This window comes from Podarcis bocagei (genome assembly GCF_964188305.1).
Source record: "Podarcis bocagei genome assembly, chromosome: 2".
NCBI lineage: Eukaryota > Metazoa > Chordata > Lepidosauria > Squamata > Lacertidae > Podarcis > Podarcis bocagei.
Genome location: NC_138126.1, coordinates 58436974 through 58451788, shown reverse-complemented (window position 1 = coordinate 58451788; position 14815 = coordinate 58436974). Strand labels below are relative to the sequence as shown.

The following is a 14815-nucleotide window of genomic DNA, read 5'->3' as shown; positions in this document are numbered from 1 at the left end:
AGTCCCCTGAGTCTTCCCCCTGCCTCCGGCGGGCTTTAGGACCTGGTTCCCAATCCGGGTTTTCTGCTGTCCCGCGCGCCTGTACATTCGAACTTGGCGCGCGCGCCCAGCCGGCAACCTTCCTCCTGACCGTTACACTGCTCCTGTCACTGCTTCCCCCTTCGGGGAGGCTAGCTGGGTCTGACCTCCCCTCCGTTCCCCCACTCTCCGATAGAGGCGTGGTCAGCCCTGACTCATCTTCTCTCCCTGCTGGAGGAGACGCTGGCCCTGACACATGGGACTCTTCCCCCCCACTACGCTCTGGTGGGGAAGCTGGTCCTGATTTCCAGCTGCTGCTTTGGGAGTCCCCGCTGGCCCCTTGTTCCTGGTGTGTCCCCCCTGGGACCCCCCTTGCCCTGACCATCGGCGCCTCCTTCTGGGAGTCTTCTGATTCGCTGGAGAAGCTCATGGAATCTCTCGGGTCACTGCCATACTCCCCTACGCTGCCCTCAGATTCTTCCCCTTCACTCTCCATTTCCTCTCTCCCCTGTGCCTCTGTTCCTGAGCCCCTGACAGTTGTGTTTTGGCATTTTTATTGTTTTGGGAGTGCAAATTAGGTAGGCTCACATTAAAATGCAAATCAAACCAATTCCTCTCCCATCCCTACCACTGTCCAATGTATCTTTGTGATGTTTGAAGCCACTGCATTTCACACAAAACTATTGCATTCAATGTGCTGACCAGATTGTGGTGTTGACAGTATCATACTTACTCTCATCTACACAAGTTTGCCACTTGAAGGAAGAAGAAAAAAGAGAGAAGCAAAATCTCTGCAACACAAGCTAATTGGGAAAAAATGTCTAGATGCTCTGAATTGGTTGGCATCCGTCTGTCTCATAGAATCATAGAATCATAGAGTTGGAAGAGACCACAAGGGCCATCGAGTCCAACCCCCTGCCAAACAGGAAACCCCATAATAGAAACAATAGAAAAGTGCGCCTCGGGAAACAATAGAAAAGTGCGCCTTTGGGGGATCCTCTAGATCCCAACAGAATAAGTTAACATCTGTGCATCTATTGTGCTCACCTGGAAGGGCCCAGAGAGTTCACCTGCAAGTCATTTAAGATTAGAAAGTACAAAAGAGCAGAACAAAGAGTCTCAGATGGACTGTTCATCCTATATTAATGTGGCTTGAATGGATTGCATATATTCAGATGCCTGAGGTAGTAGAAGAGGCTTAACTTTCAGAGAGGGTCACAGGATGATAATTTTGGATTAGTGAATGTGACAAAGGGAAAGATGTGTGTGGGAACCCTTAGGTCAGATACACAGCCTGCATCTGCCTTGTCTTTGTCCTCCAGTGTGGATTAGTTATGGCTCAGGGTGTCCATCCTAGGAACTTACTTGAAAGACTGGCAAGACAAGTCCTACCTTGATATGAGAGGCGGAGGCGGGGGACCCACTGCTTCCAGGGAGTACCGTTCTCAACTGTCAGCAAAACAACCCAAGCCACTAGGACTACGTTGGTGGTGAAGCAGCAGCACCTACAGAAAGTCAAGCTGATCATCCCCTCACCACAGTCAATAATTCCTATGTCAGCAATAACGTCTTGCTCATAGATGCATTTTCTTGCCAGAGAGAGTCACCTGAAAGAGAAATGGAAAAGATTCCTTACTAGACTCACAGGTGCTAGGAGGTCTAGTGAATGTAGCCCAGTCATTCATTGTCCCAATTCCCCTTTTCTTCCATCGTGAACCTTTCTGGGTGGGCTGGATCTGGCTACGTTTCTGATCTAGAAATATATTGGTAGCTAGCATATGAGAAGTATAAATACTCGGGATGTTTAGGTTAAAACTACCATTTCAGTTACTTTAAGTGTGGGTCCCTCTGCATTCTGCTTTAAAGCAGAGGCTTTTCCTTCTGTTAAACAAAATGTCAAAATATTTCAGTTTTTCCTCTTAGTGAATGACTTATTTTCCTTAGTCCCGGTTCAGCCTTGGCAAGCTACTATCCTGGCAACATGGATCCTGTCAGATTGTGGATAATTAAAAAAGGATGCACTTGTCTTGCCAAGACTTGAAACCTGATCTTATGCATATTTATTTGGGAGTAACGGTCTAACTCAGGGATGGGGAGCCTGCAGCTCTCTCTATTCAATAATACTGAATACTGCACCTCCCACCATTCCTGCATTGGCCATTCTGAATGGGACTGATGGGAGTCCAATCCCATCGGTCCCATTCAGCATGGCCAATGCTCAGGGATGATGGGAGGTTCAGTCACTGGAGAGTCACAGGTTCCCCATTGCGGGTCTAACTGTGACAGTGACTAAATGTGACTCATACATTTGAACATGGTTTGTTTGAAGATGTATAAAGTGAGAGGTGAGCATGATTTAAAGCAGAGGTGGAAAAAGGATGCTCTACTTTTCTCCTTTGATATGCCTGCCCATGAATGAATTTCTCTAAGCAGACTCCCTTCTGATCTCAGAGCCTAGCCAAAGGAAAAAGCAGTCCCCGCCCATTCTACACAAGAAATTGCCCCTTTTTATAGTTATTCAATGTATTTTATAAAAAGAAAACACATGGGCCTGCTATGTCGCATTTAGTTACCTACTAAAGTCCTGCTGAATGCAGTGGAACATACTTCACAAGGTTGTAGATTACAACTATATGTTCCTATAAACTTGGGAGAGGGGTACAGGACTGGTGGCCCTCTAGATTTTGTTGGGACTCTAGCTCTTGTCCATTGGTCACACTGGCTGGGGTTGATGAGAGTTGTGGTCCAAAAACATCTGGAGGGCCACAGGTTCTGTACTACAAACACTGAAATGTTGCCAGAGGCAGGAAGTTCATTTTGACATTTTGTTCCATAGGGCTTGTGTTTGGAGATGACCCAGAGTGAAAGTAGATTCTGGCTCTCGTTCTATGGATGAAAATAAGTTCAAATGTAAGCAGGGAGGCCACATAAGGGGCAGAGGAAACAGGAAGAACAGGTACAAACATGGTGCTTCCATGCCTTGTATACTATTGAAGGATGTTATGATCAGTCCATCAGTTAACATAAACTCTTCATATGAGTATGGAAAAGTCCAGGTCTTTAGGATAATGGAAGATGCCTGATGAAATCTGTCCTACCGTATTTTTCGCACCATAGGACGCACTTTTTCCCTCCTAAAAAGCAAGGGAAAATGTGTGTGCGTCCTATGGAGCGAATGCAGGGGGGAGGCAGGCGGGAAAAGCCCTCAAGAGCCGCACACAAGCTTCGTGCGCTCTTGCGGGCTTTTCTCTAGGAGGGAGAAGGGACTGACTGGCTGCAGCAGTCCCTTCTCCCTCCTGGGGGAAAAGCCCCCAAGAGCGGCACCCTCTTTAAAGGCTGCGCGGCTCCTGCAGGCTTTTCTACGAGGTGGGGGAATCGCCCCACCTCCCAGAAAAGCCAGGAGAAGCCGCGCAGCCCCTTTAAAGAGCGGGCGGCTTCTGCGGGAGTTGGAGGAAGCTGCAGCAGATTCCCTCCTCCCGGGCTCCCTTTGAAGCGGCAATGTGGGAGGGGAGCAGCTTACACTCGTGTAAGCAGCTCCTCTCCCATTTTCCTCCTTCAAAGCAACCACGGAGGAGGGAAGGAAGGGGACCATGGATCCTCCGCTGCTGGAGGCTTCAGCGGATTCCCTCCTCCGTCATTGCTTTGAAGCAGCAATGTGGGAGGGGGGCAGTTTACACTCGTGTAAGCAGCTCCTCTCCCACTTTCCTCCTTGAAAGCAACCACGGAGGAGGGAAAGAGGGGACCCATGGATCCTCTTCGCTGCTCGAGGCTGCAGCAGATTCCCTCCTCCCGGGCTCCCTTTGAAGCAGCAAAGTGGGAGGGGAGCAGCTTACACTCGTGTAAGCAGCTCCTCTCCCACTTTCCTCCTTCAAAGCAACTACGGAGGAGGGAAAGAGAGGCTGCAGCAGATTCCCTCCTCCCGGGCTCCCTTTGAAGCAGCAAAGTGGGAGGGGAGCAGCTTACACTCGTGTAAGCAGCTCCTCTCCCACTTTCCTCCTTCAAAGCAACCACGGAGGAGGGAAGGAAGGGGACCATGGATCCTCTTCGCTGCTCCGAGGCTGCAGCAGATTCCCTCCTCCCGGGCTCCCTTTGAAGCAGCAAAGTGGGAGGGGAGCAGCTTACACTCGTGTAAGCAGCTCCTCTCCCACTTTCCTCCTTCAGAGCAACCACGGAGGACGGAAGGAAGGGGACCATGGATCCTCCGATGCTGGAGGCTTCAGCGGATTCCCTCCTCCGTGATTGCTTTGAAGCGGCAATGTGGGAGGGGAGCAGCTTACACTCGTGTAAGCAGCTCCTCTCCCACTTTCCTGCTTCAAAGCAACTACGGAGGAGAGAAGGAAGGGGACCATGGATCCTGCGCTGCTCACGGCTGCAGCGGATTCCTCCTCCTTGATTGCTGGGAGTTTCTCTGGGCAGGAATTCCCTCAGCTTAAGTGGGGTGGGGGAAGTGTGGCAGGTAGGGGGGTACTGAGAGACACATGTCTCTCAGATGAAAATTGGGAGTGGGCATTGTGTGAAGTGGCTGTGGATCTCCTGCCGCAGAACTGTAGGACTGTATAGAGTTGGGAGGGCCACCCAAGGGTCATCTAGCCCAGCCCCCTCACAATGTAGGAATCACAGCTAAAGAACGCCAGGCAGATGGTCCCCCAACCGCTGCTTAAAAGCCTCCAGTGGTGGAGACCCCAAACACCTTCCGAGGTCATAGAATTGCAGGGTTGGAAGGGAACCCCAGGAGTCATCTAGTCCAGCCCCGGTGGACAGCAGGCGCAATCCATTCCGTTGCGCAAGACTAAAGATGCTGTGCAAGGCTAAAGAAGAAGCCAAGGCAGTGAGCGGGATGGATCGCGCTTGCTGCCTTGTCTTCTTTAGCTGCACTGGAGAGGTTTAGCTCCTGGCTGGAGAGGTTGCGCGGCTATGGATCCCGCGCACTGTCTTGGCTTCTTTGCTCTTTGGGGCTGGGGGGGGGGAACCCGGGCTTCCCCCGCAGCCCCGAGAAGCTCTGGGAGAAGTGGACAGGCTGCATGCAGCCTGTCCGTTGCTCTTTGGGGCTGGGGGGGGGATAATATTTTTTTCCTTGATTTCCCCCTCTAAAAACTAGGTGCGTCCTGTGGTCCGGTGCGTCCAATAGAGCGAAAAATACGGTATTTTGGTGGCATCAAATTGTGAATGTTTTTCAGTGCTCAAAATCTATTTATATCAAGTGGGGGGAAATGTCCACATATGTCTCCAAACGAAAACTACATTTCTAAAAGTAGGATTTTGAAAATTGGCCACTAAAATCTTTGCGCTTAAAACAGTGTTTCCCAAAGTGGGCATTACTGCTCCCTGGGAGGTGCTGGAATGATCCAGGGGAGCAGTAGTAGTCTCAGGTGCAACTGGGGGGCACTGAATAACGCTGAGGTGGTGGTGGAAGCATAAGGAAAGTGTAGAAGAAAATGATATTTGGAAAAACCATTTGTACATGTTTCATCTGTTGTGTAATGACACTTATTGCCAGATCGGGTGCCGGCCCCACCTCTGGGGCAGATCAGACTGAGCCAGCAGACTTCACTCTGGTCCGCCCCATGGGCTTTTACAACATCTTTCTTGTAGGATGTAGGCAGAACTATATACACATAAAAGAACACAAATTTGTCGCTGCATCTTCCTGTTTGTTCACTTAAAGAAGATAGATTTCCAGAGGGCTCTGAGGTTTTTTTTCCTTTTTCTGGAAAGGGATCAGTTTGGGATCCTCTGCCTTAGACAGTAAAGGAAGGTATTCAGGGGAGTAAGCAAGGTAAAGGTAAATGACCCCTGGACAGTTAGGTCCAGTCAAAGGCAACTATGGGGTATGGCGCTAACCTCGCTTCAGGCCGAGGGGGGTGGCGTTTGTTCACAGACAAACAATCATATACTAATATACAAAAGTATATATCAACTGGGAGCTTAATTTGTAATCCACAAGCCAGTTTAATTTGCTGCAAATAACTGCATTTAAGATGATGTAGCATCTCCTGTAATCCTAACATGGCATCACTGCTGTTACAGAAAAGCATTGTCATCCATCCTATCATATGCAAAAATGATGCAATATTTCTAAAAATTTGAATCTGGCAGGAAGCCCTGGTCAGTGCCACATGTGATTATTGTTCCGGGAAACAACAACGAAAGATCAACATTTTCTGCAGGAAATAAATGAAATGTGAAAGTAAAACATGTGAGTATTTGCCTCTTTATCTATTTATTTACAAGTTTTTTTTTACCACATCCTCCCGTCCTTCCACCTTAGGAGCACAGATTGGCTTACAATAATAAGTGTATAACATGCAACCTATTACTGCTCAAAATATATATTTTAAAAAGAGCAACAAAAGAACTAAATAGACAATAGGATGCTTAATACTGGCTCTGTTGTCAATCACCAGCTACACAAATAAGTCTTCAATTGTTGTTTAATCTGAACGTTCCCTAGGAGGGAATTCTTGTAGTAGGGCGAGGGTGGGGTCTCATCACAGAACATGTTCTTTTTTTGGTTCCCTGTTCTCCTCAACTCAGCCAATGGAGTGTCTACTTTAAAACACCCATGTACCTGAATGGTGGGCACCACAGTTTGGGAACCCCTGAACTACATGATTCTGTAAATAGAAGGAAGCAGAAACTTGGTGCTAGGGCTTGGAAAGGGAAGGACCCTCCTGTTAAATAAGACAAATGCACAGTACATTATTTAATGTAACAGTGAATGATTGAAATGCAACAACAATGTTGTTTCTTCATTTCTAAGAACTCATCTAAGGCTTTAGCAACTGCTCAGACTTATGTCTGATTAAACATGGTTAGAAACCAGGCTAGAACTTGTATTTCACAGCATTGCTGCTAGCAAGCTTCAGATCTAGCTGTTGGTTTTGCCCGTGCCAATGGGATTGCCTTAGCTTAAGTGATGGGTGTGACATTGTTTTAAAGTGAAAGTATGTTAATTTGATGGTTTGTGTGAATCAAACCACCTAAATGTACGGTAATTCACATTCCCCTGAAGCAAAGGCAACCCCCAACCACTACTACACTGACTGAAAAGTTTCATTCAAAGCCACCTTGTTTTCTACCAACTTCTGTCTCCTCTGTATTCCTGATGAGAGTAAATCACAGTCCAAACTATAAGCCATTGCCTAAATGCATATCTTAGAGGTGAACAGAAGAAGCAGTTTGTCATAGCAATGATTTATGCATTACAGTGGGAGAGCAAGTTTCTAATGGATGGAACTGATCTGTAGATGATAAATCTAAGCATAATTTAAACACTGAGCATATGGAAGTTTCCTATCTTCCCAAGATCTCCCTAGTATTACATTCATTTTCTCTTTAACTTAACACTAACGTGTCCGCGGTGTGCAACAGGCGGCCAGGTTAACATTAAAAAAATGAAAGGCTCTCCAAAACTATGATTCTAGTTTTGTGACATGCCATGGAGAAATAGGGATTTTTAAAAAAAACTGGTGTAAGCCTAAGGGAAATATTTATTCATTTATCTGGAGTATTTTTACTCTACTCTCTATAAAAGTACAGCTTATAAAGATTAATAAAACACTCAGGTTTACAAGCTGAAAGGCACAACACAAAAGGAAAAGAGATTGGGTGGGAGAAGGAAAAAAGAAAAACCATGCTCTAGTTTACAAGGTGACACCCACCCCCCAAGAGCAGATGGACCTTCCACTGTGGGCTGCTTGCAGTTAAAAAATAGGGCTTCCAAGAAATTGCCTTGGGTCTTGACCTTTCTTTGCAGAGCATATTGTCCTCCTCATTGGTTCATATGACTGAGGTGGTCCCAATATTCTGGAGCAAAGAATTTTCCTTTAAAACAAAGGTCTTACACAATAAGGGCAATCTAGCCACCCTGCTCAGTTTTCTGACCCATGCCTCCTTCCTATAGCAGTTCTTATGATGACAGGCATTATGCACTAATGCTGAGTTTGTACATTGCCATATTAATGTGTCTGTCTGTGTACGTCTATAATATCTAGTTCAGTTTCCCATGTGGATATTCTTGAACTTGCTGAGAGTTTCCAAGCCAGTGGCAAGGTGCCTTGGAGGATCCACCTGGCAAGCCAAGGGTGTGTTAGCTACTGTATGGAGAGCTACTGTCCTCACACAAGGATAAGTTAACATGGAAGCAAGTTCTGCAACACTATTGCCTCCAGGACAACAAGCAGCAAAATTACCACCTAGTGCAATCCCTGATCAAATCCACACAGTGGCCATCAACACATAGAGAATAGAACAATGTATGCAGGAAACAAAAAGAAAGAAAAGAACAATGTTTGTGTGGGCTTTGCTGTTTCAGCTAGATCAGGAGTTGGAAACCCGTGGCTCTCCAGATGCAGCTGAACAACAACTTCCATCACCTGTAGCCATTGGCTATGCTGGCTGGGACCAATGAAGTCTGGAGGACCAGAGGTTTCTCACCACTGTACTAGTCTCATCTTTCACTTCCTGCTGCAATGAACTCCGCTTCACTATGAAGTGACCGCTCATCCTGGTTTAATGGTCCTTTGTTATTACATACCTGGCTCCTCATCTTATAGTACTTCTATATGAGATGCCCCATCCCTGCTGAGGTACATCTTGCATAAGGCAAGGAGAATTCATTCTTCCTAAGCCCAGTGTTTCCTCTGTTGAATGCTGATCCAATTGGCATTATTTTAGGCTCAGTACTGTACTACAAGATACTTTTACAGGTTAGCTTTGAGGTAATTTTTCAGTCAGCAGTCCACTCAATAATCTACTAACCACCTTCATTTAGTTCCCAGCCCTGTAATCACATCACAGCATTATTCAAGTGTGACCTTGGCATAATTTCAGTATGCACCATCTAGAATCAATTTATCTAAATTGGATCATTTGGCTCAACTGCAATAGACTGACTGTGGTTAAGTGAAGGGGTTTAGGGTTTTGAAACAGCCAGAATGCTATTGTCATTTACCAACCACTAACAGTGTGTTCTCATTGGAATCCTAGTGGATTCTGGCATATGTTATGCGTATCTTTTTACTTCTTGATTGTTTTCTAAATGATTCACAAGCTTGTGTGATCCCATTACAGTTTGGGCAGCCAGCACAATGAGTAACGCTTGGAATTCAAGACTGGAGTCAACGATTCCAGGATGCAACTCAGGAAGTAGTCAGTGAAGATAACAATGGGCAGCAGGCCGATATACAAAATGTAACAAGTATACTCTATGAAGTTTGCAGACAAAGGACACATAATCTTTACAGGAGGAAAAAGAGCCCCAGTTGGATCAACTATTGACTTGTCAAAGTATTAGCACTGTCAGAGGTAGAGCCAAGGAGCTTTCTGATAGCTCCACCATCCTTTCAAGAGCTATTAACTGAACTGGTGTTATATTCATGTGTGACCATGAATAAAATTAATCTTTATTTATGTTATTACTGTTGCAATCCTGGAGCAGGTCAAACACTGGTGAAGGGATCATTATATGTGGCAGAAGCATCTCTCTGCTGCAGAGGAGGAAGGACTGCTATTGGGACAACACATGCTCTCAGAAGCCCTTGGTACACCCACCACAGAAAGCTTTGCAGGTGTAGACATCATCATCATCATCAAATTTCCATACTGCCCTTCATCCAAGGATCACAGGGCTGTTTACAGTCTAAAAACAAAAATACATACCATAATAACAAACCAAAACAATATGCCTTTTAGAGTTTAAAGGGCCATTGGATTGCTCAATTAGCCAAAGGCATGCCACTAGTTCCATTGGTGATGGGGCTGAAACAGAATATATGCCTAACACCTGGGGCAGTGCCAGTTCCAGAAAGTTTAAGGCAAGGGGATATACCGTACTCACCTCTTGATCCTTATGATGTCTTTGGAAGTGATAATTTGGCAGTTTCAGGAATAAATCAGAGTGTGAAGTCAATCACTAAAAGTTAAGAGAATCCATGGACTGGTAAATCCCAGAGAAATTACTCCTGCCAATCTATTTAGATAACAGCATTTTACTCTTTCACATTCAACAGCAGGAGTTTCTAGCTGGTATGCACTGCCTTTTCAGTGGGTATTAAACTATTTCTATCCACCTTTTGCTTTGACCCCATGTTGAGAAAAAAAATAGTGGCTGCCCCATGTTCCCTTGCACTGAGCAAGGGAGCATGCTGCTTTTGACAAGGATGTCCAACCTATTTCCCCCAAGAGATCAGCAGCTGATACTCTGTTCTGGAGCTGTGCATTCATTCATTCATTCATTCATTCATTCATTCATTCATTCATAGGCTTTCTAGTCTGCCCCACTGACACCTTATCTTTCCTTGGAATGCTTGACATAACTGCAGAGTCTTCCATTAGTAATACCACTTGTGAAGTGAAACCCTTGCAGCATGAATATATCCAACAGAAGTTGCAGTAGTTAATTGCCAGTGATTACAACTGAGTGGAAAGAAGGAGGACTTGGCCAAAGGAAAAAGGATATGCAAAAAGCTGGGAACTGATACTTAAGTGAGTGACAACTGTCTCACACCTGCTCAATGTCAAGGCACGAAATGAATTTTCAGGAAAAAATTATGCTCTTCAGTCACCCCACAACACTTTTCTTTGTGCTTTGTCCGCATACAGGTCTGACTCAGCAAGTATATTCTGATTCCCCTTTTGCTTTCAATGGGCATATTACTGTGGTTTTGCCTAAAGTAGTTCTAGGAGTTAGGGACTTGACATAAGAACCTTAATAGTACTTTACGGACTCATATGTTACTGTGGATAGGTGATTCATGTCCAAAGGTGCGGTCTCAAACCAAGGCTCTATAGTATGTGGGTGTGGATGGGTGTGCTAGAGAAACAGCAGCTTTGGATATAAAATATAAGATGCAACATCTTAGAGTTAAGGGTCATCTGATAGTCTTATATAGCATTAAGGTTTTAGTTCTTTTTCTTCAATACAGTGAAAAGAGAAGGATGCAGCTGCAGCAAATGTCTGGGCTGGGTCAATAAGCAGCAGCTGTCACTTTTCTCCAAAGGAGATGGCAGAAATGAAAGGAAACAAATTCCTCTCCTTTTCTAGGCCCCTTTCCTTTACTCATCTATTTCTTCTGAAACTGATTTTTGTAGAGGCCTTTTCCCTTCTGTGCCAGGCTCCATATGTGAATAGCATCCAGAAAACCCTTCAATCATTTAGTTTTTCATCCATTTATGGGATAAAGGAAGAACAACTGTTTGTGGCACCTACGCAGTAGCTGGCCCAACACTGCCAAAATATGGCCTCTTTAATGGAAGCCATGCTGGGTTGAGGAGAATGCAGCACAAGAGGCAAAGATTGTTTCACATCTACATTTTTATTATTATTACTATTATTATTACTATTATTATTATTATTATTATTATTATCATCATCATCATTATCCTTATCCTTATCATTATTATGAACATTACTTCTATACTACTTTAAATTTTTTAAAAAACCTCTAAGCAGTTTAAAGCATATCTTAAAATATGACCAATACGTCCCAAAATATCAGAACAAAACATTGCAAATGAAAATGAAATACAAAAATAAAAATCCACATTTAAGGCAGTATAATAAGCAGCAAAACAGAATTCTCTCTAATAAACATTAGAAAAGTAAAAATACAATAAATAGCCCTACAGGTTAAAGCAGGGATAGCCAATGTTGTATCCTCCTGATGATGTTTAACTGCTACTCCCATCATCCCTGACTATTGGCCATGTTGGTTGAGGCTTCTGGGAGTTGTAGTGTAACATCTGGAGGCCACTGTGTTGGCTACCACTGTGTTAAAGCATTGTCTGTGGCTAAACAAAGTAGCTGAAGGAGATACATAGCATAACAACTACATAACACCCTATGCCCAGTAACATTTCCCAAGCAAACTCTTGTGGATCGAGGGCCCGACCCCGCTATGTGAAATAAATACACAAGGACACGTGATATAAGGTTAATGGGCAAGAAAAGGCCACAACTTTATTGATTACAGCAGTGAAAAGGTATTGGCTTAGGCATTGGATGACTATAGGTGGTGGGTTTATTCAACAGTAGGTGGAGCCTGTTGATGCTCATCCAACTATAGGCTCACCCCCTGATGTCACCGAGGGTCGTGCCATGGCCTCCCGCCAAGCAGGCATCGGACGGAATACACGACCGCCAGATTCCTTTAATGGAATAACCCACGGTAGATAGCATAGGCGATGGCCACACCTAGCCCTTGACACAGCACAACACATGAATCCAATGCCTAACCTACCCACCAATACCACAAAAGTTGTGACGATTGCTACGAGGTAGGCGAAAAAACCAAAAGGCCTAATGCCAAATGGAAAAATTCCTACCAGGCCCCCCAGCCAACCAGGGCGACCAACCTAAGGTCCATAGCAAGGCCAAAAACCTATACCCTGAGCTAAATGGGAGTGGAGGGTGAGTGACTCGCTGAGGGACGACGACGAATGAGGAGGAGGTGGAGCTAGCACCACAGCATTAAGCTGCTACACACGCCCCCCGGAGGCACCTGGTTGGCCACCTCCGGTGGGCGTGGGCGCCAGCCAGGTAGGAGGGGAGGGGGCTAATGCCCCCTACCAGGGGCGGGGCTCGGTCTCCCGCCCACAACCACTCCCCTCTCTTCCAGGGAGGAGAGTCTTTAGCACTCTTTCACATGCAAGCCTCACTCTCAGCCATTTTACCAACCATACCTCTAACACAGTTAACCCCTAGCCAACAACTAGTCACAAGACTAACAGCATTAAACATAATTTACAACTAGTTCACCCATCCACCTTAATCTCAAGCAATATAACAGCAGCATAACCACTCCCTCCTTGTCTCCCACCCAGGTAGGGTCTTACTCTCTCACACTGAGTGGTATAAAGCAACTGTATTACACACGAAAACCATATAACCCTGACTGTCACTCTGGGCAGTAAAAACACAATTCCAATTACCACCCAGCATATCAGATAGGAGTTTCTAACAGACACAATGCTTTTGGAAGGCCCCCTTGGTAAAACATTGCTTGGATGCTTGCCTGGAAAAGGCAATGGAGCACATGTGCCATTCATTTCAGTACTGTACCGACCCAGCTCAGAATGGTATGGGGAATCTTTATTTATTAATATGTGCAGAGTGCACTGACAACCCCCAAAGGGAACGTATAAAAAACAAATGTGTATGCCTAAAGATTGAATAGCGCATCAAAAGCAACATAATCCTTGAAAGACCTACATTCCTCAGTGCCCTTTACATAGGGATTCCTTCATGTGGGATGAAACTGACACCCATCACCTGTCTAACATATGGTCTGACATTTAGCTATTCATTTTGCCAGATTCATAGCAGAAGCTTATAATGTCTACTCAAAAGTAAGTCACACCAAATTTTACTCCTAGGAAACTGAGTATAGGACTGAAACCTTATAGTTGAAGCTACAGGACAATACAAAGCCAAAGGTATGCATTTCCAGCCATCTTATACTGTCTGCCATCAATGTCCCTTATGATTGGAGAATCTACACTGAAAATAGTTCAATGTAGTTTCGTTAACTGAAAGTGGAATACAGTGGTACCTCGGGTTAAGTACTTAATTCGTTCTGGAGGTCCGTTCTTAACCTGAAACTGTTCTTAACCTGAAGTACCACTTTAGCTAATGGGGTCTCCTGCTGCCGCCAAGTGATTTCTGTTCTCATCCTGAAGCAAAGTTCTTAACCTGAAGCGTATGTAACCTGAAGCGTATGTAACCTGAGGTACCACTGTAAAAGAAACATTCTTTGCTATAGTGTTCACTGGGATAGCCAATGTAGTGCCCTCCAGATGTTGTTGTTCTACAACTCCCATCATTCCAGACTACTGGCAGCATAGGCGCCGACTCCATGGGGCTTGAGGGGGCTCGAGCCCCCTCAAAAAAATTTTTGGGGGGGCTCAGCCCCCCCAATAATCTCAGGCGGGCGCCCTTCCAGCAGAGCGCCGCCGCCGTCCCCCGCCTCCTCCTTCGCCAGCCAGCCAGCCGCGCGCCCTAATCGGAGAGCCCCGGCCGGAAATCCCGCGAGAACAGGGGAATCCCGACTGGCCACACCTCCCAGCCAGCCAATCGGCTGGCTGGGGGGCGTGGCTTGCCCTATTTAGGGCCGGAGCCACTTTATTTGCATATTCATGAGCTTATTTATTATTCATGAGCTTTCCCGGGCCCCCCCAATATTTTTTCTAAGTCCGCGGCCCTGACTGGCAGTGTTGTCTGGGGCTGATGGGAGTTGGAAGTCCAAAATATCTGCAGGGCACTGCATTGGCTGCTCCTGGTATACAGATTGATTTCTTTTGCCTGTTATTATCTCTGGTGAAACAGGCTTTGCAGAATCTGAAAGGCCTGCAAAACCTGTGAACAGAGATAATTGTGTGGTAAGTGTGCACATGAAATACAGCAGCTCCCAAATATCAAAAACAGTATCACATTTTAAAGAAGCTGATTTCTCAGTCTTGTTGTGATAAACCTGTGATGGAAAACCAAAGAATCCGCACTTACAATAAAAACGTGGATGTTAAGAGTAGGCTGAAAGAGAAAATAGCAACATATTGCAGAGCATGGACTAGGGATGGAATAGTATAAGGCTTGTAGGTCAGGACTGAGGGGCATCGTGTGTGGTCATATACACAACACTTGTCTGACTCAAACAAGCGTAATCCACTCATCATTGTCATGAGCAGTCAGTTCATTGAAAGAGTAGCATAGGATTTCAATACAGAGGCTTTTCACTCTAGGTCATCTGCTCACATCTTGATCAGGGCAATGCATGCCAAGAGTAACTGTGGCTGCTATCTG

General features: G+C 45.4%; 1 protein-coding gene across 9 annotated transcripts in view; it reads right to left on the bottom strand.

Annotated features, from left to right (window-relative positions):
• LOC308577489 (semaphorin-3D-like) overlaps nt 1-14815 on the bottom strand; it is a 60920-nt gene that overhangs the window by 31710 nt on the left and 14395 nt on the right. For 6 of the 9 annotated variants that reach the window (XM_081177705.1, XM_081177710.1, XM_081177709.1 and 3 more), the window contains one exon: nt 1411-1625. In XM_081177705.1, coding sequence (XP_081033831.1) covers nt 1411-1546 — 136 coding nt within the window. In that variant the 5' untranslated portion in view covers nt 1547-1625. Of the gene's footprint in view, nt 1-1410; nt 1626-6586; nt 6605-9570; nt 9659-14815 lie in introns of those variants that run through there. The other 3 variants (XM_081177707.1, XM_081177708.1, XM_081177712.1) reach the window with 3 other exon arrangements.